The sequence below is a fragment of the Helicoverpa zea genome, chromosome 28 (genome assembly GCF_022581195.2).
Source record: "Helicoverpa zea isolate HzStark_Cry1AcR chromosome 28, ilHelZeax1.1, whole genome shotgun sequence".
Taxonomy (NCBI): domain Eukaryota; kingdom Metazoa; phylum Arthropoda; class Insecta; order Lepidoptera; family Noctuidae; genus Helicoverpa; species Helicoverpa zea.
In genome coordinates, this window is record NC_061479.1 from 357512 (window position 1) to 383330 (window position 25819).

Here is a 25819-nt window from a genome sequence, read left to right on the forward strand (position 1 = left end):
ATTGACGTATTTAGCAGATTATTCCGTATAACTCTGCAGAGCGGCTCATCCCACTGTCTCTGGGAGGACGGGTTGACGGGTGGATCAGTATTCGGGCAGGTGATTTTCCAAGCCTCTACAGCCTCAGTCAGACATGGTACCTCGCAATTGGCCAGTGTGATAGGAAGAATTTTCCTGGTCAATTGCTCAGTACCATGGACGGAGGATATAAAGGCCGGTAGGCTAATACTTGAAATTTTGCGGACGCCAAGCCCTCCCATGCGAACGGGAAGAGTAGCCTGAATCCAGGCTCCGTCGTCCAAGGCCACATTTAAAATTGATGTTAATGTGTGTCTAATAATTTTGTCAAGTTTTTCCAAAAGATTTGTGTGCTTCCATAGACTGGAAGCACGCAAATAGTACGTTAATTTTGGGCCAAAACAACAATATCTAATGATTGTGATAGCTGAGTGCATGTTAATTTGGAGTAGCCTGTCCGAAATATGATTGAAATTTTGTATTTTATCATGAATAAAATTCGAGAATGAATTTTCAAATATTGGGGAACCGAGGAGACAAAGAGAACTCTTGTCAATTAATTTGATATCCGGGGCTATTGCACAAAATTTGGAAAATATGTCTTGTCTGTCTGTATTGTCCGTTACAAAGAGTTCACATTTGGAATAATTTAGATTTAGTCCTATTGCCTGGAATTTATTTTGAAGAAAGGATAGGTCTTTAAGAACAGTCTACTTTGCCCCCCAAGGTTCCGTCATCAAGGTACCAAACATTGAATTCAGAATTTAGCTGCCGAATTATTGGGTTTATGCAACTTAATTGGTAGGAGTGGTTCTCCCTTTTATCGCTACATCAGTAAAACTCAGTCAGTTTGGTGTCAAGGGATTGAGTTTAACCAATGACGTACCCATTAATTTGATGAAAAGGTAATATCGTAAAGCCATAGGTCAACACTTCGAGGAAACAAGATATTTGAGGTAAGGTTTAAAAAAAAGTCCAAAATAAAAGTATAACATTTATTACATTCCATATAAGAATAATTCCGTAGGCACTTTATTTAGCAAATTGCAGCCAATAACGAAATAACAATACAAACAGCTCTATTTACAATTAATTCATTATTGTAATTAAATCTATCGCAAATAATAACATAATTATGTAAGTAAGTATATTTTAAATTAATCTCCATAATTTCATTCATTTGGGAAGGACGCGCATCTTTAAAATTAAAAAAAAACTAGTCTAGTCAAATAACTTTGCATCCCTGAAGTCAGCCATTTGTCGTTTCACGCATGCGCGGTATTGTATTGTTTTGCTTTTTGACTGTCGTGAAGTTTTGTAGCCAACTTAACAACGGCAAAGTTATAAGACAAGAATAGTAAGTCTATATTTTATAATAAAAAAAAAACATTGCATATTTTAAATTAAAGGTACATTTTAAGTGCTAGGTCATTTAAGACGTACCTTTACACACATGAATTTCGTTTCAGTCAGCCAGATATATAATATTTATTTATGTACTTCTATCACCTAAGAATATTTCTAAATACATACGAATAGGCGAATAAAAGTCGCTGCCATATTAAATAATTCTGAATTCTCCCCAACACAATTATAAACATTTAACAAAATAATAACAAATAAATAATGTTGGAATGTTATGAGCAAAAGCACAAATAGCTCACTTAAATTATATTATATATTAATGCATAATCTAGGCCTATATTTAGCCAGTACACTATTTTAAATTTATATAAATATCATAAAGCTTGAGAGTTTGTTTGTTTGAACGCACTAATCTCAGGAACTACTCGTCCGATTTGAAAAATGCTTTAAGCGTTTAATAGCCTACTTATCAAGGCAGGATATATGCAACTTTTTAACCGGGTGCGGGATGTAGTTCCCACGGGAATTGCCACAAAACGCGGGTGAAACCGCTGGCAGAAGCTGTGTTATCCAATTTTTCCACGTTCAATTACTTTCCTTGTTAATATTATACAAAAATGTCGGCTATTTAGAAAGCGTAAAAACATTATCCGCCGTACCACAAAAACTTTTAAACGTCTGTTGAACACTTGTCTAAAAATGACAGTTTATGACGTTGAAATAAGGTCCGTTTTGCAGCCACATTTAGACAAGTGTTCAACAGGTGTTTCAGTTTTTGTAGTAAGGCTGTAGGTATTTGTCCTATGGGCGCTAGTGTGAATAGATAAATAAAATTAATGTTGGTCTAACATCTACCCCCTTTACGTAACATATATTAAAATAAATTACTTACTCCCTTTTATCCGACTTCGCGGCACAAGAGTGGTAATGTGTTACAAAATGTCTCCTCCTTTATCGAGTGCCTATTACATTTTTAATCATAGAGGTACAAAATCAAAATGCATTATGTAGCTTGCAAATTAACATTAATAAAAGTACTGTTACGACTTAAACTATCAAAGGGCCTTATCATACTAGCGGATTGCGAGCGTCTCCAAAGCGGAGCGGGCGCGCAGCGAATGCGTCGCGAACACGCTGCGGCTGCTCAGCGAAGACGTCGCGGACGTACGGCAAATTCGCAACGTTTTCGTCGCGTGTTTGTAGCAAATTAACGACGTACAATACACTCAGTAACAAAATGGATTCAAACAATAATAATCGAATGGAAGAGAGCGACTACTTTGTGTTTTCTTGCAAACGAATAAAACACTGCTTTTCGCGACGAATTTGTTGCGCGTCCGCAATGAATTCGCTGCGTATGCGCGGCGTGTTCATTGCGCGCCCGTAACGTATTCGTTGCGCGTCCGTTCCGCTTTGAAGACGCTCGCAATCCGCTAGTATGATAAGGCCCTAAAAAGTACACGTTAAGTTGAAAGCTCGTTACTTCACACAGATATTCAAAAGTATGCAAGCACTATGTACTTTAATCGAAGGCCACCATTCATACATAATAATATTATTACCAAATGTTTGCTGCCTACATAATATGCATGTACTTTTACATATGAAAATATGAAAAAATAAGTGAACCACAAAAAAACAAGTATTTAATAAAAACAGCTTATTCTAACAAGCAAATCCACGGAGAAAGGAAAGATAGCGGAGATGTCATAAGGAAGACAGGTCAGGTGCCTTCTTGTAGGTCAAGAAACGTACGATAGGCGTGATCAGTTACTAGAACTAACGAGACGTTCGGGTTCCTTGTCCAATCCCTCAAAGAAAGGTTTTGATTGATTGGTGATTTTATTTTGAAATATAATTAATACTTTTTTAAGAAGAGTGTCGATACAGTTCCTTGCCGGTTCTTCTCCATGAGACCAACTTTTTGGAACCGTGCAACTAGTGTGACGTTTCATAGGAGCCTGCAAAGGCTTATCTATAATATAAAAATGAATCGCAAAATGTGTTGGTAAGCGCATAACTCAACAACGCCTGGACCAATTTGGCTAATTCTTTTTTTGTTGTGTTTGTTATTGTCAGGACTTCTCCTTATGAAAAAAAAGATAGGGTAAAGTAGAGAAGTCAGTTGACGGGAGCGAAGCCGCGGGCAAAAGCTAGTTTGAAATAAAAACATTTGACTTCGACTTTGAAAAAATGGGCGGGTTCCATAGAAGACGTGTAAGGGCGGAGCTAGTAACGTTCCTCGTCCCCCTCGCCCCGCATGTTGTCGCGCTACTTTCTTAGAAGATTTTGCGTTATGACATCTCCGCTATTCTTTTGTTCTGATCCCATTTTCAAGTTTCGGGCATTTACCGTTAGAATTTGTAAATTATACGTTGGTAACACATAAGTAGGCTACTTTTTATCCGGGTTACATTAAGTTGTTCCTTCGAAAAACTTACAGTAATAAATAAGAACAGCTTATTTCCACGCTGTGCTCACTAGCGCCACCTACCGTGTCGGTTAGTCATCATCTCCGAACATTGACAGCGGGTCTTCGAACACGGGCTCCGTGGGTTTGGGAGTTTCTTTGACGGCTGGCTTCGATGTGTGGGCTTTTTGGTCCGCTAGAATAGATAATGTGAAAAATAGAATAAAAATCTTAGCAATATTAGAAATATGAAAGTCTATGTATGGATGTTTGTGCCAATTTCAAGCAAAAAACTATTGGATGAATTCTGACGAAACTTTGCAGTATTATCAGAATAATACGTAACTATTTTATATCTATATGCAGACACAAACCCTCGGGACTAGTACGAATCCGCTTGCGGAAGTTATGCTCTCATCTATCTACCTAGAGTCTACACTTTTCCCATCCATGTTGTGGTCGGCTTTCAGTCTAAACGGATGCAGCTGAGTACCAGTATGCCACAAGAAGCGACTGCCTATCTGACCTCCTCAATCCAGTTACCCGGGCAACTAAACCCCTTGGTAATACAGGTTGTCAGACTTACTGGCCCTACTGGCCTGCCTCTCTAAAGTAAAATTATAAGTGAATACAGAAAGGTTACTTACCAACACTCTTCTTAGTCTTAACACCAAACAGATCATCATCATCATCATCATCACCAAACAGCGATCCCTTCACCACTTCTCTTTTAATTTCTTTCTTTACCTCCACTTTCTGTACAACTGTCTTTCTTTCTTTCTTATTACCAAATAACTCATCTTCACTATCTGAGTCAAATATAGTAGTTTTCTTCACTGTTTTACTTTTACCTTTAAATATTTCTTCATCATCATCATCATTTTCATCACCGAATAGTGATGACTTAATATTTTTTGCTGTCTCATCATTTTTAGTAATTGTACTATCATAGACTTTGCCTAGTGTTGAAATTCCTGTGTTTGAGTCTAGATTTTGAGTTTTTTTACTTGTTTCTGATATTAAATCTTTATTTGTAGATTCTAGTTTATTAATAGGACTAGTATTGAATATATCTTCATCGTTTAAAATGTAAACTACTTTAGATTTCACATCTCTTGGGTATGGTTTATCAATTTCAGTAGTTTCAGACTTTATTGTAGGTCTATCTTTTAGGTCGGGCTGTATTTCAGCCTGTGCTAGTTTAGGTTCAATTTCAGCTTTTTTAATACTTTCAGTCTGTTTATTTTCTTTATCTTTAGTATCTAAGTTAGACTGTTGACTGATTTCAGTCTGTTTCCGAGGTGGATCGTCTATAGAGCTAGAATTATCAGTAGAGTCTTCACCAAAATCGATTCCAGATTTTCTGACGGCTTCTCGCCTAGCTCTTCTAGTAGACGGCCGTCTTTTCACCTGGATTTTAGCCCTTTCTTTAGACAATTTATTATCTAGAATATCAGATTCAGGTTCACCATCAAAACTCACAGATTTTATCATTTTAGAATCTGTGTTTTGACTTTCTGGTATTTTAGGCTCAGATTTTGGACTCTCTGGGTAGACTTTTGTGTCTGGTCTTGGGTCTGAAACGCTTTGAGTCTGACCGTCAGTCTGATCGTTGGGTTTAGCTTTTTTAGGCGAAGCGCCAGGTAGGAGAGCATTTACGTTAATATTTAGACCAACTTTTAGTTTTCCTACTTTCTTTGGTTCAGATTTAACTTCAACAGATGTATCGTCAGGTTTATTTTTAGGTACTTTAAATATATCTTCGTCATGCGTTATTTTTGTATCTTTAAGTATATTCTCTGAAACTACAAGTTTCTCTTTTTTAGCCACGAAAAGTTCATCATCCGAAGATTTAACTGATTCTACATTACTTTCGGTTACTGGAATTTCTTCCTTAGGTTTAGGTAATAAAGTAGGTTTTTCAGTTTTAGTTACTGTTGAAAATATATCTTCGTCATCTGATATTATGTCTAGAGTTGGTTTTAAATTAGGTATTTTAGTTGGACTTTTAAATAGTTCATCATCTGACAAGACCGTTGGTGATTCTTGTTTCATATTCACTGTTTTAGTTAACTTATCTACATTGGACTCATCTTTTTTATTTAAACTTGTATCTTTTAGCAATTCATGTATAGGTTTTTCATCATTAAATATATCATCTTCAGAAGCCTTTTCAGTTTCTAATACTTTACTAACATCAACAGGTAAATTATTTTCAAAATTAACATCAGGTATCGGCGGCAAATTTTCATTCTGCGGTATTTTCGGTTTAGGCACAGTAGAAAACATATTATCATCTATTTCATCACTGATTTTACCAAATTCATCGTCCGGAGGTTCGTCGGTGAAGAGACCAAATATACGATCTTGTGTTGGAGTAAAATCTTGTGGATTTTCTTCGAAAATTGGTTCATTCTTCTTGAAAAATAGACTCTCATCATCAGAATCATCATCGAATAATGCATTAACATTTTTACTCTTTTTAGGTTCTTTCGGTTTTTCGAATTCAGGCGGTTCAGTTAATATATCACTGAATATATCAGCTTCAATATTTTTGGAAATTATTTGTTCGGTTTTATTGTCTTTGTCAGTCTTTTTAATATCTTTGAGTAGAGTTTCAGGAATTTCTGTTTCTGTGTTTTTAAATACTGTTTCTTTATTGTCTACTTTTTGTTCTGGGGACGCGAAAATATCATCTTCTAATGGGGGTGTATCAAAAATATCGTCAATTTTGGTTGTTTTAGGAAAATCGTTAATTTCTTTTTCATTAGTTACATTAGTATTAATAATTGTGTTCTTATGTTCTTTAGGCGGTAGGTCATCAAAATCTTGATCGCTAAAATCATTAGTGTCTGACGAACTTTGTTCAATGTTCTGAATATTCTTATGTATATGGTCTGATATCTTAGTTGCATTAATTTCAACATTTCTATCTAATTGTTCACTTACTGGTAAAGTAGGGTTAGAATCTTCAGATTTTTCAATAGATTCAGTAGCAGTTATATTATTATTTACATTAACTTCAATTGGTTTGCTATCAATATTTAAATTATCATTTTTATCTTTAGTTATTTCATCAGGTTTAACTACTGGAGTGCTAACTATTTCATCATCATCATCATCATTCAAAATATCGTCTGGTATTTTAATTTCATTTTTGATAGAAACTTTTGCAGCATCTTTATTTTTAGATACAGTTATACTTTTATCGATAGATTTTGATGGTTCTGCAAATAGATCACTTTCATCATCATCATCATCAAACAGTGATGGACTTATGAAAACACTCGATGATGGTGGAGCAATATTTTTCGTACTATCTTCAACTCTTTTACTGAAATCTTTAGGTTTTTCTAAGATTACAGGAGTATTATTTTGTACTTTATCAGCGTCGGTATGTTTATCAGTTTTTACATCACTAAATATATCATCTTCATCATCATCATCAAAAATACTTCGAGGGATGTTTTTGGTGATTTTCGGTTCACTTGGTTTTTCTATTACTTTGGGTTTATCAACTACAACAGGTTTGGGCGTTGCTATAGGCTTTTCAACTGGTTTCGGTTTCGTTTCCTCAGCAAATAATTCATCATCACTATCAAATAGACTTTTCTTGTTATTACTACTAGTCGCCACTTCAACTTTCACCGGTTTTGGCGCAGCAATTTCGGAGAAAAGATCATCATCGTCTTCAAATATAGATTTAGTTTTAACATTATCTTTCGCAGGCATTTTCACAACATTCGTAGAAAAGATATCATCAATATCATCAAAAAGATTGTCACTGAACAAATCTACTTTTGGCTTCTCGACCGTTTCAACTTTCTTTTCTTTAACTTCGTTTTTCTTTTGTATTTCTGTTTTTATATCTTTAACGATATCAACTTTAGTGACCTTTTTCCCTTCTGACCTTGCAAATAAGTCATCGAATATATCTTTTTGTGTCTGGTTAATTTGTTGGTTAGTTTGCGACTCTGATCGCGAATCGCTTTCGCTTTCAGCGTCGGATGACGAAGATTTTCGTTGATTTCGTTTCAAGATGGCGGCGCCTATATTTTCTGTGCCTTTGTTGCCGAATAGAGAAATGCCTCCCACGGGTTTCTGAAAAAATAAGTGATACAAAATTAAAGAATAACTTTTATAGATTTTTATTTTTTTAATTTATGGGATTTGACAGTAGCATATCTCCCGCTTTTTCCCCAACTATGTTGGGGTCGGCTTCCAGTCTAACCGGATGCAGCTGAGTACCAGTGTGCCACGAGGAGCGACTGCCTGTCTGACCTCCTCAACCCGGTTACCCCTTGGTAAGACAGTTGGTTGTATCTTATAATAACAATAATTACCTTAACTCTATCAGCATCATGTTGCCTCGCTGTGTCAGCACTAACACTCGTAGTGTGATGAGCATTGTGATGATCACGATGTGTATCACGGTTGTCACGGTTGGGGAACATTGGGGAACTGGCGTTACCAATGGGGTTGTTTGCTGGCTGTGGACAAGAATAACTTAATTATTTACACTAGTTCAAACTCAAACTCGATTTATCTTTATTTCAAATTGGCTTTTTCGAAACGTCAACAAGCTAGTTCCAAAGTTCCGAGGACGGTATTAAATACTTAGTAGCTTTTTCGTGGTTTTAAGTGCGTCTCGGGGGAACTACTTCCCGTTCGTTATAAAATATAGCCTTTGTTTCAAGGAGACAGTGTAGTTTACCAGCAGTGGAAGAATTGTGTAACCGTTTCAGTTTTCAGTACAAAAAACGAACCAAAAAATCCTCTTTACGTTAAAATTAGTATAGATAGATTAACATACTGCTGTTAAAAAAGATACTCTATACCAACCCCAACACAGTGTTCATAAACATTACGACGAATTAAGAACCTCCTTATTGTGAAGTCGGTTAAAAATCCCACCCACATTTTTTATTTTTCCTACGAACAACTACAAGAAACTTACAATTTTCTTAGTAACTTTCTCACCTGTTTAAAATCACTGAATATATCTCCATCATCGCTGTCCTCTCTATGTTTAAAGCCGAACAGTTCGTCTGATACTTGCGCACGCGCATACGGCTGCTGTCGATGTAGGTCCGCGAATATGTCAGACTCCGCGCTGTCTGATTGTTCAGACTCGTCTGATAGCGGCGGCGGCTCGTCGGGGAATACTGTGCCTGGGGAAAGAATAATAGTACTTTGTTAAAAAATGGAAAGTTATCAAATTAATATGTACTAGCTGTTTCCTGCGGCTTCATTCGCATCCCGGGGGAACTTCTTCCCGTGCCCGGACAAAATATAGATTATGACACTCAGAGATAGTATAGTTTCTCAATAGTGAACGAATTATTCAAATCATTTCAGTAGTTCCAGAATTTAACTTTCAAACAAACAAAAAATGTTTCCTCTAATTATATTTTAGTATAGATATATATATTGTCAATCACACAAGTCCCCACCCCAGTCCAGTTAGTCGCAAATAAACAGTCTCCAAGCAAACACGCATTTTAAATCATCAAATTCCTGCTAAGCAATTATCAACCTTAATAGCAGTGACATTAGTTAAGCAAGTTTTCGCAAAAACAAGCATATACAATAAGGTTGAAATTCGGCAAGCACTCTGTGAAGGACGTAAAGTTCGAGCGATTTTTCATGCCAAAGTAAGGGGGACTTATACCCGTTAACTGTTTTAAGAAAATTGGCGTTTATGTTGTGTAAAATTGAACGTTGATCAAGAAAATATAAATAGTAGAAATGACTTACTAGAGACGGGATCCTGTGGTCTGTATATCTTGCGGACTGTTGGTTTCGCTGGCTCATCATAGTCTGGCTCCTTTTCAACCGGCTGCAATGTTTACATTATTATACTAGATTATATGTCTTTTTACATTCTTAGTCCACACTTTTATTTATTGTCCGCGTACCCCGAGCTAGAAAATATGTAAGAAGTATTTAATTCATCTTAGATATTTCACCTCATTTATTTCTTAGATACTGTCAATGTCAATTTGAAAAAACGTATGAGAAAATAATGAAAAACTGTAATATGTAATAATAAAAAGCTTTGAATGTTTCATTTTTTGAAACGCTACCTGACTCCTTAAACATTTTCTCCGTGAAGAACTAGACATTTTCGTAAACGACTGTACCCATAACAAAAAGCGATAAGAACACGTCATGCTCGGACGACGTCACTGTCACACGAACGAAAGTTGTATATTTACAAGCCGACGCACACATAGGGCCGCGCGCAAATCTGAGTTGAACTATCTATAGTAGAAGGTACTACTTCACCGGTACTACAAGGCTGGTGTTTATTATTACTTCCTCTCTTTACACAAAGTCCAAATCTAACGCGGACGAAGTCGCTGGCAGAAGCTAGTAATAAATAAACATCTACCTTAGGCTGTTCGCTAGCGCCGAGCCGCCTGGCTATCTCGCCGGCGACGTCAGCCGGCGTGGGCCGCGCCGCCGAGCCCGGCTCTGACGCCAGAGACGAACTGGTCTCTGATACCTGCAGGGTAATATAGAGAATATTGGCCTAACTACAAAAACTTAAACGTCTGCTTTACACCTGTCTAAAAAAATTGTGGCTGCAAAATGAACCATATGTCAACGTCATAATCTGAAATTTTTTTAGACAAGTCTTAACTGACTGACGTTTAAAAGTGTTTGTGGTAAGACGGTATAAGTTTATTCCTGTCTTCTGTTGTTGAGAAGACGGTTTTTGTATTGTGAGATTGTGAAATGGATTTTTAGGAAATACATAGGAGAGTTCGAAACTGTACATAAGAAAATAAATGGGGCAGTTCATAGAGTGTACATAAAAAGGGTACATAGGGAAATACATGGGCAAGTTCATAGTACATAAGGAAACACATAGGAGAGTACATTGAGTGTACATGGGGAAAGACATAGGGAAGTACATAGAATGTACATAGGGGAGTACATAGAGTGTACATAGGGGAGTACATAGAGTGTACATAGGGGAGTACATAGAGTGTACATAGGAGAGTACATACAAGGTGTTGATTTGCATTTGTGCCATAGTTCAGGAGGAGGACATACAATACGTAAATAATCGATTGGAATTACAGTAGATGGGAAATAGCTAATATTTTTTTTTTCTTAGCCCTTATTGTCCCACTGCTGGGCAAAGGCCTCCCCATTTTGTTTCCACACCTCTCGATCTTTAGAGTTCTCCCACCAGTCAGGGTTGTAAGCGTCCAGATAGCTAATATGCATTGCTTTTTTTGTCATTGTAATGTCGTGGTATTTCCGAAGTAATCCAATTTTATGAATGAAATTTATGAGTGATCGTTGCGTATGCTTTGTGTTTGCGTTTGTGTGAGGGTGCAGCACGGTTTTAACGCCAGTAACATACGCGCAGAGTTTAAATAAGGCTAGATGACATTTACGGAATTCCGAAAAAAAATTAAAGAAAAAAAATTACGTACCAATTTTTTATTGATTTGGGTCGAGAATCATTAGCATAATTACCTCCTTAGTTTTTTTTCCCTAGTTTTAAAAACAAAATACATAACTTTTAGTATTAAAAATAATTCTCAACCCTCTGCCGATTTCCAAATAAAAGCTCATTGTTCTAATTGTGACAATACTAATAATTGTGATTGTTTGTTTTTATCTCCAACTAGTAGTATTAAATATCTTGGCATTGAAATCGATAAAAATTTAAATTGGAAACAACATCTTAGCAATTTAAAAAGTCGAGTACGCAAACTAATACCAATTTTCAAAAAAATCAGAAATTTACACGATAAGTCCATTAGTAAAATTGTTTATTTTACACTGTGTCGGTCAATAGTTTCTTATGGTATCGCTGCTTGGGGTGGCGCTAGGAAAAGTACCATTATAAAAATAGAAAGGGCGCACCGATGTATTTTGACAGTAATTAATTTTAAGGGATTCCGTTACCCGACGACTACACTGTACAAAGAATTTGGCGTCCTAAACATTCGACAACTGTTCATACAGAATATAGTTCTAAGACAACACAACCGTGAAAGACCAACTAATAAATCTACCAGAAGATCACATGAAGTATACGCTGTCCCAGCTCGTAAAACTATATTTGGACAAAGTTTCTCTCTTTTCCTGGCTCCGCTATTGTACAATCGTATAAGTAAAATAAAACCCTTAAAAAATATGACAAGTTATATCTGTAAGAGGGCCCTGGATGAGTTCCTGTGTAAATTGGATTATGAACGGACTGAACAATTCATTAAAATATGTAAATAAAATATATATTATGATATTTAATTTATAACCATATATGTCAGAAAAATAAAAGTATCACGTACACACACAGAAAAAGTAAAAAATAAAATATATATACATATTTGTTTAAGATATATATATATTATCAATATACATATTATTATTTTTTAATATTACTAAATTCCATTTCTTATTATTACTAAATAAAAAATAAAAAAAAATGTATAAAAAAAAAAGGAAATCGCAACATGTTTGTCTAGTTATTTTGCTTGTACTACTTGTTTACGCTAAACTCATTAACGCGTTATCGGCATCCACTACATTGAAAAGAGTGTCTTATGTTCATAACGTTACGATTGCAAATTCATGTTATAACGAGAATCTTACCTTGCCGTAACACAGTTTTTAACTAGCACGGGAGGTAAAGAACTTTTCTTGTATACCGTCAATGGACATTATTTTATTATCTAATTGAATTGCATAGTTGTGGTGGCATTTATGTTACGAGTAAGTAATATGTAACAAAATATTTTTTAGGTAGTTTAAGAATGTACCTCTTACCGTTTCAATGTACCTACCTAATAATTAAACACCGTTTTAATTAAGAACTTAGAGAATAAGAAATATTGTACTGGTATACTGTATTTAAAAAGGAAATAAATTCTATTCTATTCTATTCTATTCTATTCCTTGAATACGGCACGGATGCAAATCAACAGCTTGTAGAGTGTACATAGGGGAGTACATATAGTGTTCATGGGGAAACAGATACGGAAGTACATAGAGTGTACATAGGGGAGTACATAGAGTGTGCATAGGGTGTACATAGGGGAGTACATATAGTGTTCATGGGGAAACAGATACGGAAGTACATAGAGTGTACATAGGGGAGTACATAGAGTGTATATAGGGGAGTACATAGAGTGTACATAGGGGAAACACATAGGGCAGTACATATTGTACATAGGGAAACACATAGGGCAGAAAATAGAGTGTACATGGGGAAACACATAGGGAAGCACTTAGAGTGTACATAGGGGAAACACATAGGGCAGTACATAGAGTGTACATGGGGAAACACATAGGGAAGTACATAGAATGTACATGGGGAAACACATAGGGAAGTACATAGAGTGTACATAGGGGAAACACATAGGGAAGTACATAGTGTACATAGGGGAGTACATAGAGTGTGCATAGGGTGTACATAGGGGAGTACATATAGTGTTCATGGGGAAACAGATACGGAAGTACATAGAGTGTACATAGGGGAGTAGAGTAGAGTTTATTTGTTTGTTTGAACGCGCTAATCTCAGGAACTACTGGTCCGATTTGAAAAATTATTTCAGTCTTAGATAGCCAATTTATCGAAAATTGTACGCGGACGAAGTCGTGAGTGACCGCTAGTACAGAAATAAATTTGAAATTGTATGTTACAAAAAGCAAAACTGTCGTTAGTTTTTGTTTACATTGCAATTTCGACTGTATTACCATACTTTAAAGATATATTTTTACTTTCAATCTAAAAATACCTATAACGTCATCATAGTTTCCAATTTTATACCAATTACATAGAAAGTAATCGTTTTAAACATTTCCAAAAAAATATTGAATTTAACTGGTACCAACTACCGTATTTTTTTAAAAAACCTTCCTCTATAATTATAAAAGATGATGTTTACTCACAGTAGCAACAGTATTATGTTGCGGCGGCGGCCTGGTCCTTGGGGCGGAGTCCTCGGCCTCCGACGCCGAGTACTGGTCGCTGTCCGCCTCCCGAGCCGACCCTGAACTCTCAGAATGGCTGTCTTCTACTACTAGACCTGGAAACAAGGCCAGGGGTTAATGTCTAGTAAAAAGTTTTTTTACTTTTATAAAGAACGATGACATACAGATAAAAAAAACATCAATATAAAAAGGCAAATAAATGCGATTGTTGTTTGGCGCCCCCTAAAATATTAATTTAATTTTAGTTTTTAGTACAATAATACATCATTTGCAAAAATTTCAAGTGTCTAGCTATCACTGTTTATGAAATATAGCCTGACCAGACGGCCGTAGTACGATCATAATTTTCCCTTTACTTTCGAGTACGGAACATTAAAAGCTAAATAATTCCTTAGACAAGTACATGTAAATAGATACACGACTTAACTAGAACTTCAAGAAAATAACCTGAGAAAATATCGCATAGTTATTTTTAACCTTTTCAAAAAACATTACACTTGCGTGCAAAAATATTGGGTCACCATTTTCTTTCCATTAAAATTACTTACAATAATTGTTTTTTTTTTTTTTTTTTTTAATTGATTTTCGATAGTATTCAACATAAAAAGCCAGGTTCACTCACCAGCATGCCACTTGTTCTTCCAGGGTTGAGAGCCGATGATGTACGGGAGCGGCCGCGACGAGTACATGTCTTTCGGTTTTAACACCAATCTGGAAAAAATGGTATTTAATTTATGAATTAAAAAATAGTAAGTTTAAGAAGCAATAAAAATTCTTGGAAGTGTTTCTGTATATTTCGTATTCTGTCAGGCAGTATTTTGACTGCCTCGTTGGTCGAGTGGTCGCAAGCGCGGCTGCTGTGCTCGAGGTCTCGGGTTCGATTCCCGGGTCGGGCCGAAATCGCTTTGTGGTTTTTCTTAAGCTTTCACAAAGCAACCCGTAGTCTGGAAGTTGGTGATTGATTCACCCGTGCATCGGAGAGCACGTAAATGTCGGTCCTGCGCCTGATCTCTTTCCGGTGGTGTCGGATTGCCGTCCCATCGCGCTATGAGAGTGAAGGAATAGTGAGTGCACCTGTGTCCAAACAAATGCTCGTGCACTATAATATGTCCTGCGCAGCTGGCTGGTCTCCTTACATGAGAACAGCCGCCGTGGCCGAAATCGACCGTGGACGCCATTATTATGTCAGCCAATTACTATGATTTTATACAGTCATAACGAGATGTCTTGTCATAAGGAGTTCCTCCGTATTTCAAAAAGTTTCGAAAAACAGGTTACATATATGGTCCTGGCTGTCATTTGTACAGAAAAGCATACGAGTCTCAGCAAGGGGTATTGAGTTGCAGTAACTGGGTTGAGGAGATTAAGGACGCTTTTACATTTCTCACTCGCTCAATTTTAGGTAAACTAGCGGCAACACAACGACATTGCGCTCACACACACATAGAAGCCATTGTTGGCCAGATTTTGTACATCACTCAACGAAATTTGATACTTGCAAGATTTTTTATATTATATTATTTTTTTTCGACTGTAACTAGTTGTAACTTAGTGTTTGTAAAGGGTTTCACGCTTATTGATATGATATTTAAATTTTGTGTGATGTGTTTGTCATCGGATTATATGAGTACTGGGGGATTCAGCACTAAGTAACCCCTCTATACATAAATATTTTGGATGAAAATAAAAACCGTTGCGAGAAATTAAAATGTAAAAAATAAAAACAGTAAACAACCAAAAAAATATAAAAACAAAATGACAAAATTAACATATTTTTAAGAATTATTTTTAACAGTCAATATTTTTCTTGAATGTAAACTATGGTCCCTAAGGCTAGTGTATCGTGGGTCAACCAGTTCTGGAAGTAAACAGGTGTTGTAGAATTTAACTAAATGTCCTTCCATGTTTTCCTTCCAGAACTGGTCGTTTCGTTCCACAAATGCATATTTAATTTTGACATTGCCAGTCCATACGGCAAATACGCATTGGTTTTGACCAGTTACTCGTAACTGGCCCTGAATTTGGTAATACCATTTGCTTTTTTTGTCTATTATAAAACCCTCTGAGGTGCATTTTCAAAAGTCAAAAAATATCAGAATGGCTGTCACCGTAGGATGCTGAATATCTTCAAAACCACGAGGGTAGCAATTGGTAGCAACTAATGGTAGCTGGTAGCAATTAGGTAGCAACTCTCTATATGTATTTCGAGAGGATCGGTGATTTGTGACGGCGGTCCTGATGCAGACTATTAAAAACGGTTGTCGTGTCTCATTTGTCGTGTTTCCATCATTATGATTTTAAAAACATTAATTTATATAACATAAATTATGAACATACACACATACATACATACAAAGCCTGTCAAAATCATAACTCTGGTTTTACTGTAGTTGGGTAAACTCCAACATTTTTTTTGGTCTATATCCAAATTTTTTTGGCCGTGGCATCTGTAAAAAAATTTACTATTTCATAAAAAAAAGTTCGCCATCATGAAATAAATACACATTTTCAAAATCACAACCCCCAAAAATCTTTTAATTGATTACTCATAATATCAAATTATTAAAAAAAATGTGCCCGCCATTTGGAATTAAAAAAAATATTACTGTCATTTTAATAGGTATCTATTATCTATACAATTCTAAAAATAAGTACGTACGTAAGTACGGCCATGATACAACATGATGGCCGTACTTACTTTTGTTTTGATCCGAAAAAGTATCAACGTATTTCAGTCCCAGTACACAAATCGTTACACTCTTTATTTTAGATTTTACGTATTTATTTTTTCCGACAAAGCGATACACCCATGCGTCCATGAGCGCGTCTGAGCGCGGAATGACGGTCCGAGACGTGCGCATAGCGAAAAAATGTATGAAGAAATTTGAGAGTGATTTTATAATTTATTGTAAATTATAAAGTGGTTTATGTATGTCAAAAAAAAATAGCTGAACGTGTAGAAAAATACATTAGCTGTGATTGTTTTATTATTGGAAGTTATAAATAAACTCCACATTAGGGTTACACGTACTTATTCAGACCCCTTTTTTTGTACTTTTTTATGATTCTTCCGGCGGTGAAAACGAAATTGTGTAAAAAAAAAGTATGGGACTGTGTAATTATAATGCATTTAACGTGGAGATGAATAAATTACCTTTCATTTAATACCATAATATTGTGAAAATTGTAACTGCTTATGTGTCAAAATGGTACCTAAAAAACATTGATATTTGCGAGAAACCGAGCAAGCGTCCTTAAATTGACTTTTGTAAATTTTGAGGTTCAAAAAGAACTGTTTTGCAGCCTAATATGAGTAACGGTGTTGAGTTCGCACGATGGATCGACGATTTGAAAAAGGTGCCCACATCCGGGATGGACAGCGTTCCCTGGGGGAGGCCTTTATCCAGCAGTGGAAGGCAACTGTCTGACTTTGAGCAGTAGTCACCTGGCAGGCAGTTCATCATCAGACTGTGTGTCGGTGTCGCTGTCCTGCAGGATGGTGATCAGCTCGTGAGCGCTCTCCAGCACCGCTATACTGCGCTTCAGACCTGACAGCTCATCAGGGACTTCTGGCTTCGGTGGCTCCTGAAATATATAACATATACTTACAATACATTTATTCACGCCGGTTTGACACATAGACAACGCAAAAATTAGAGTAAAAAACTGAAAATAAACGTCACAATAAGAAAATAAAGCGAGAAGAAAGTATACAAGGGGATATATACATCACAGTATCACACCCACGTGAAACGACTCGCTCAATATGATGCTGAGACCCTATACACCGGGGCTGCGGGATTGTTCGCGCGAGTTACCGCGGCCCTGGTACATACGCGGCCTACGACGGAACACGACGGTTTTTAGTCAGTATGAGTCTGACACTCCCTCACCGCTGCTAACCCACAGCGGGAGGGGTCATTTGATGACTTTTACCATCATAAAAAAAAACTCTATACACCTTTCATTTATTTTTTAAAACAAGAGGATTAGTGCAATAATGTATATAACGTAACTGACAGAATATATAAGTGAAATGTGTAGGTATACCTTATTTAAAAATGACTCATTATTTTACTTTTTGATAACTGGCCTATTTCCATTGATCTCAAGTGTAAAAATATAAAAGAACCGTTCCAATTTTTTTGCACTCCAGTGTAGTACATATTAAATAATTTCTACAACTTTCTATATAAACATGTATTTAGTTCACTAACACAAATTATTCCTATATGGTTACAATTTTCTTTGAAGGACCTTAAATAGTGACTCCTATTTTACATTTATTTGGTTATGTATGTCAAATGCCAATCATACATACATTGTAGAACCATATTTATGTTTATATGTCCATGTGTTTTTATAAGTTATTTGGTGTAAATAGTTTTATAAGTTATTTGGTGTAAATAGTTTTATAAGTTATTTGGTGTAAATAGTTTTATAAGTTATTTGGTGTAAATAGTTTTATAAGTTATTTGGTGTAAATAGTTTTATAAGTTATTTGGTGTAAATAGTTTTATAAGTTATTTGGTGTAAATAGTTTTATAAGTTATTTGGTGTAAATAGTTTTATAAGTTATTTGGTGTAAATAGTTTTATAAGTTATTTGGTGTAAATAGTTTTATAAGTTATTTGGTGTAAATAGTTTTATAAGTTATTTGGTGTAAATAGTTTTATAAGTTATTTGGTGTAAATAGTTTTATAAGTTATTTGGTGTAAATAGTTTTATAAGTTATTTGGTGTAAATAGTTTTATAAGTTATTTGGTGTAAATAGTTTTATAAGTTATTTGGTGTAAATAGTTTTATAAGTTATTTGGTGTAAATAGTTTTATAAGTTATTTGGTGTAAATCGTTTTATAAGTTATTTGGTGTAAATAGTTTTATAAGTTATTTGGTGTAAATAGTTTTATAAGTTATTTGGTGTAAATAGTTTTATAAGTTATTTGGTGTAAATAGTTTTATAAGTTATTTGGTGTAAATAGTTTTATAAGTTATTTGGTGTAAATCGTTTTATAAGTTATTTGGTGTAAATAGTTTTATAAGTTATTTGGTGTAAATAGTTTTATAAGTTATTTGGTGTAAATAGTTTTATAAGTTATTTGGTGTAAATAGTTTTATAAGTTATTTGGTGTAAATCGTTTTATAAGTTATTTGGTGTAAATAGTTTTATAAGTTATTTGGTGTAAATAGTTTTATAAGTTATTTGGTGTAAATAGTTTTATAAGTTATTTGGTGTAAATCGTTTTATAAGTTATTTGGTGTAAATAGTTTTATAAGTTATTTGGTGTAAATAGTTTTAACAGACTTCATAGAAAGGAGGAGGTTTTTAATTATAAAGGTAGTTTGTTATTTTTTAAGAACTAACCGTTTTTCCGCTGTTTCACCCGCGTCTCGTGGGAACTACTGCCCATACCGGGATAAAATATAGCCTATGTTACTCGCAAACAATGTAGCTTTCTGATGGTGAAAGATTTTTTTTATCTTTATATCTAATATTAGTATAGACATATTTATGTAAAATCTAGTTAGTACTTAATTATTGATCATAAATTCCAGTATATTCTATGCTGAATATATATGAGCAAAAAATGCGTATAAAACTGCAATCGCGAGGGAATTACCCAGGGTTTATTTTTCATATCTTTATGTTATCTTTTGTCATTTAATTGCACATCCTCTGGCATATATATTTTTTATCATATTGTCATAGATTTAATATGACTATACCTATACCATAAAGTACACAAGATCGATGTACGAGACTTAGAATGTACGCTATATCGAATATATTGAGAATGTTTATGATACCAATGTACGGAATATCGAAAGTTTGTAATGCCGAAGTACTTGATTGCTAATGTTCTGAATAACTATGTTTGGAACTTAGAAAGATTTTGATGTCGAATTACTTAATATCGAAGGGTTTGGGATCATGTTGTCTGCGTTAATTAGGAATAACTACATACTTAGAAAGGTGAGAAATCTTACCTTGACAGGGGCTGCCTCTGTGGGTAACTCATCATCATCATATACTCGACTCTCGATGAACTGTCGATTGCTTAGTGCCATGAATCTGAAAGCAAATTCAATATTATCATTACCTTCTTATCATAAAAAAAACATCCGAATTGAGAATCTCCTCCTTTTTGGAAAATCGGTCGAAAAGCCATTTTCCTATTCCACCGTTGGACAGAGAGGCAAAATCAATTTTATAGTTCAGAAATCATCAGAAGAGCTCGTGTTTTGTATACTAGCTTCCGCCTGCGGCTTCGCCCGCGTACGGAGGGATCTACTTCTCGTACATGGATAAAAAGTAGCTCATATTTTATTCTGATAAGTGCATAAGCTCTATTACTGCCAAGCATCATCAGGATCTTTGACAGCCGTTACAGGTAGTGAAAAGCCAAAAAGTATGACAACCCGTCTTACCAAGGGAGTATAGGGTTACCCGGGTAACTGGATTTAGGAGATCAGATAGGCAGTCGCTCCTTGTGGCACACTGGTACTCAGCTGCATCCAGTTAAACTGGAAGCTTACCCCAACATAGTTGGGAAAAGGCTCGGCATATGATGTCTTCATGGTAGACGACCATATAACTTTCTGCTATACATATGCATACAAATAGTTTTATTTCGTTGTTACATCACATTTTGTAACGCGAGAGTAATTAGTATTAGTTAGTTTCCTGATATGTTGCTTTCATGAGTAAAATGTTTAACTGGTTTCAATGTCGTTCTAGTTATTTTTAGTACTCACTCTTAATGAGTCACGCTCTTATTTTTAGTGAGTTTGAAATCAGTAGCAAAATTGGTCTAGTAGTTGCTGAGATTAGCGCGTTCAAACAAACATACAAACTTTACAGTTTCACATTACATATTATAAAGTAGTTTTTACAATGAAATTATAACAATTTGACTGAGTCAAGTCGACGACAACAAGTCGTGGTGGTCTAGTGGGTACAGAACCAACCTTTCTAAGTATATCTTGCACACCAATGGCTGATAAAAAGGAAGGAAAACATCTTGAGGAAACCTGGACTACATAGTCTGAAATCAGCAACCCGCATTGAGCAAGCGTAGTGATTAATGCTCAATCCTTCTCCGTGTTGGAGGAGACCTGTGCCCACCAGTGGGACGATAAAAAGGCGGTAACAGTAATAGTAAGTCGACGACCAGTTGACCGCAAAGACTGACTAAAATCAAACCCCCTTCACAGCAGTCGAGTAAAAACCATTATCTCTCAGAAACAGGCTTGTGTTCTTGCATAATAATTAGAACAACAATCTAATGAGTTTAGCCATATATCTCGCGTTAATTGCGAAGAGAAACTAGTCTCATTACAATTACTAATTAACCAATTTTGGCGGGAAGCCATCAAACTGTGAAAATACGTGCTCTCTTTTAATATTACCGTTTTATTTTAAAAATCGTGGCAACAAGCTGTAAAAAGTCACGCTAATTGTAGTAGGAGACTCCTTGAATATTTGTTTAGTTACAGTTTGCTCGTCATCATAGGCGATCTGTGAAAATTTCAGCCGTCTAACTATCACGGTTCATGAGATATAGCCTAGTGACAGACGGGTGATGCACGGACAGCAAAGTCCTACCGAGACTACTGCACCATGCATGAACTATATACCTAATAGCTCCCGCCGGCGGGTTCGACCACGGAGAGTTCGGTTATATCGCGTTTCCAAGAGAATTGTTCAAAAGTCCGGGATAAAAACTATCCTATGTTCTTTCTCAAGGTCAACTCTATCTCTGTACCAAATTTTATTAAAATCAGTTCAGTGGTTTAGAAGTAAAAGCGTAACAGACAGGCAGAGTTACTTTCGCATTTATAATATTTAGTAGAGATAGTTTTTCGTCTTCATGGGTGATCTGTGAAAATATCAGCCGTCTAACTATCGCGGTTCATGAGATATAGCCTGGTGACAGACGGATGATGCACGGACAGCAAAGTCCTACCGGGATTATTGTACTTACCTCGAACTATGTATATTTTCAGTTGTCAAATCGCCGATGTGACCAATGGGCGGTAAGCATGTAACCTATGGTTATAGTTAAATGGTGAATGGTCCAACTGGGTCTCAGTAATAGGACCTGTTTTTCTCTATGAACCCCTTAAAATTATGATTATGGGGTTTATGTACTAAGAACGTATATATATTTAATACTTACTGATTATTGACATTCTGTAGACTGATAGAAGCATCGTTTAGCACGTTCGTCATTTGTTCCAACTGGCTGTTAGCTTCCTGACATTTTGATAGCAGCCTCTGAAATATTACATAGAGTCAAAATCTATACCTACAAATATAATATAGAGGAAACATCGTTTTCTTTGCGTCCTACCGGCTTCATAGTCATACATAGTTTAGTAGCTTAAACGATTAGAAAAATTCTATAATGGTAAATGGCGTCCACGGCCGATTTCAGCCACGGCGGCTGTTCTCATTTAAGGAGATCAGCCAGCAGAGCAGGACATATTATAATGCACGAGCTTTAGCTTGGACACAGGTGCACTCACTATTCCTTCACTCTCTGCGAGCGATGGGACGACAATCCGACACCACCGGAGAGAGATCACAAGCAGGACCGACATTTGCGTACTCCCCTATAGGTACTAAGACTAGTAGCCCGGTACGGGTACTTCTATGCTTATATAATGAACAGGAAACATTTTTTGGTTCTTTGTTTGTGTCCTAAGAATGCGGTAGAAATCGCGGGATATGGCTTGAAATAATATAAGCGGAAAACTATAGAATTACATAGGGTAAAAACCTTAGGAATGTCATATTAATTAACCAATGATATGGCACATTACAGAAGTTATAAATAATAAATTTAATCTGAACGGACGAACATTTTTTTATGTGTAAATGTTAATATATTGTAATTCAATCATTGACTTCAAATTATTGAATTAATAGACTATCAAGGACATTTTTTATTAGTTTGGCTCTAGTATTGTGAGAATATTTGAAATCAATATTTAAAATACTTAAGCAGTTTAGCAGGTACAGTATTGGATGGTCAAAGGTTCTTTCTTAGTTATATAGTATAAAAAAATCCTTAAAATACATATTTAACTGAACAAAACCTTACCTATCAATGAAAAATTTAACAGTTTTTGTATGAGTTTAATCATTTTATAACTTACCGCAAATAACTTGGCACAGTAATTTTGAAATACATATTGTGAAATGATAAGGGTGTGTGTATTATCAGAGAATTGTAGATCCCCAACTTTCCGTTTCGTTTTTTAAGTAATATCCAGTAATAATAGTATCAAGGATTTCTTACCTGATGTGTCTTCTGCAGAATAGTCAACAGCTGCTCATCTCCGGCTAGCGTCCAGGCCGGAGCCAGTTTGCGCAATGAGTCCGTGCTGGGATCATCCATCTTGAGGAACTAACTATGCTGCAGAGGAAAATGATGATGAGGAAATGTGGAAAGGCCTCCTTTTGTAAAACTATATGTATTATAGATTATGTTTTAAAAAGAGTAACCATGGAGTTTCTTGCCCGTTCTTCTCCATAAGGAGCTACTTTTGAAATGGGCAACTAGAATCAAATTTTAATAATTTTTGACATTCATAAGTGCTTGTAAAGGCCTAAATGAAATAAAGAATTTGATTTGATTGATATTGCCTTATTTTGGGTTGTTTATTATTTAATGTAAGTCATATATCACTATATAGTGTAAAACAAAGTTGCTTTCACTGTCCCTATATCTCAAGTCTCAAGCTTGAGTCTTCAAAAGTATGCAACAGATTTTTTTGCAGTTTTTTTTAATAGACAGAGTGATAGATGAGGAAGGTGCATATATCAGGTGTGTCCTTCACAATCACATTAAATTAAATGCGTTAATGTACTGGTTAAAATATGACGATTAACACAAAGAAAAAAGAAAAATACGTAAAAATAAAAAAATGAATTTTTCAAACAAAGTAAATACAATAAAAATGTGCGAAAATTAGAACACCATATAAGGCCGCGTCTCCATTGACGCGGAGCGGGGCGGAGAGGAGCTTAGCGGTGCACAAATTGACCATTGACTATGCTTGAAATCTCCGCTCCGCTTCAATGGAAACAGTACGAGCGGGGTGGAGCAGAGCTGAGCGAATATTCATACATCGAGGCGGTGCAGTGCGGAGGACAGCGAGCATTGGGGTGCAGAGCGGAGGACAGCGGGGCGGCACGGAGCGGTGCGTGACTCGCGTGCAGTGTGTCAGTTGTCTTCGTTACGTCACTAGGTGCATTCAAAATCTTCATCGCTCTTCTCCGCCCAGCTGCGCTCCTCTCCGCCCCTCTCCGCCCAGCTCCGCTTCAGTGGAAACACTGACCACTTTTCACCGCTCTTCTCCGCCCCTCTTCGCCCCTCTCCGCCCAGCTCCGCGTCAATGGAAACGCGGCCTAAAAGTCAGTCACTACAAACAACTGAAATTCTCCCTTGAAAACTGACAGCTGTCAACTGATCAAAACATTCGATATTCCTAACTTTATCTCTGTTTTACACATGATGTTGTAAATTATAAAAACGAAAAATGAATCCTGTGGTTAAACCACTGAATGGATTAGGTTATTTTTTTTACAATTCGTCATAGAATATCATAAAGTATATGCGATAGGATTTAATGTGATTGTGAACGACACACCCGATATATAATTAAGTACATTAAATAATGGGGCAAAGATCGTCTATAGAATTTCTATATGAAACTTACAGGAATATTGTACTTTTTGGTAAATTGGACAACACAATAATTAGAAATTGAAAGTTAAATATTAAGTAAGTGATTCTCAGTATCTAAGGTTAGTGTCTAAGGTTAACAAACTGTTTGTTAACTTCTTATTGGGTTTATTGAACTATAATCTTACATGTAAATAACAATCAAAGAAGTACATAGTATTTAGTATTTATTTAGTCTAGACTACAGAATAAATACGGTGATTATGTGAGAATCTGTATTGAAAAAAGTTTATTTAGTATTTTATAATTGATTTCAAGTTTGCTACTGGCTAAAAGCACTTCAACACATTAATAAAAAATCCATACTCTGACTTGATAAACTTATAAAGTACAAATAAAAAAAAATGTGTTGTAACACTAAAATAAAAAGATAATCAATAGCTATGCAATTATTTGCAGTAAGGTCACTCCACAAACAAACATTACTATTAAACTATCAGTGCAGAACTGATTTATTGCCTAAATACCAATAACAGTACGTAGGCGGATTACATTCCGCTCAATTGAGATAAAACTACGAGCGTCCGCGGATCTAGTAACAAATTATCAACATAATTTATTGAATGAATCTACCGACCAGTTTGTATACCACTTTTTACATTAAATAACTTACCGAACCGATTAGTATATCACTCTCACATCACTGTTATACATTAAAGAGGTTTGTATTAAGTTAGAAACTCTCTACAGTTCAAATTATAAAGGTTTTCTTATTTATTTTCAACAGAAATAAGAGTGACGACTGTGATCAACAAAAAATATTATGACAATAGTGAATTGAAATGACAAAATGACACTGTTGACAATTGACAGTGACAGACAGTTTTGTGCAGAGTTGCTAACTTAAGAAAGAAAATCTTCCTCTTATAGTAGAATTTATTTTCCTTGTTGCTAATAATATTTCATTGCGAAAGAGTAAATTATGTACGTTTGTTTATTAAAGTTTGGTTGGATGGTGGTTGGTTAATATGGCAGATACTAGCTGCACGCAGTGTCACACGTCTTCCAAGGGTATGTGTCTCTGTGGTATTCTGATCTAGATCGATCCAGTGATTTTGGCGTAAAAGTGGTATAAATATTCATACACACAAATTTTCCATCAATAATATTATAATAGAATATGGGATGCAGATTACCTTTCTTTGATATCTATCAGCCTATTTCTATCATTTCTGTAATATGTATTTTAATATTATTATATGATAGAAAATGGCATTTTGGCTCATGCTTTCACTTGCTGTGTAGTAGAGTTGCAGTTTGACATAAGTAAAAATAAAAATTCTACACGGCAAAATTAATTTAACTGATATTT

General features: G+C 35.5%; 1 protein-coding gene across 1 annotated transcript; it reads right to left on the minus strand.

Annotated features, from left to right (window-relative positions):
* Positions 1–3739: 3739 nt before the first annotated feature.
* Positions 3740–25263, minus strand: LOC124643729 (WASH complex subunit 2). The gene is made up of 13 exons (XM_047182785.1): positions 25121–25263; positions 23059–23175; positions 21934–22031; positions 19742–19826; positions 17199–17338; positions 14376–14464; positions 13712–13848; positions 10188–10301; positions 9551–9632; positions 8774–8964; positions 8137–8283; positions 4441–7894; positions 3740–3989 (listed from the first exon to the last, which is right to left on the minus strand). Exons 2-13 carry the CDS (start codon positions 23155–23157, stop codon positions 3886–3888), a joined length of 4740 nt encoding a protein of 1579 aa, XP_047038741.1. The 5' UTR covers positions 23158–23175; positions 25121–25263; the 3' UTR covers positions 3740–3885.
* Positions 25264–25819: the final 556 nt, after the last annotated feature.

Coding starts and splice junctions, on each gene's coding strand:
- LOC124643729 (XM_047182785.1), bottom strand. CDS start 23,157: ATGGATGATCCCAGCACGGACTCATTGCGCAAACTGGCTCCGGCCTGG. Junction 17,339..19,741: donor CAGAGGCAGCCCCTGTCAAG/GTAAGATTTCTC, acceptor TATATATTTCAG/GAGCCACCGAAGCCAGAAGT. Junction 13,849..14,375: donor GAAGAACAAGTGGCATGCTG/GTGAGTGAACCT, acceptor CCTTGTTTCCAG/GTCTAGTAGTAGAAGACAGC.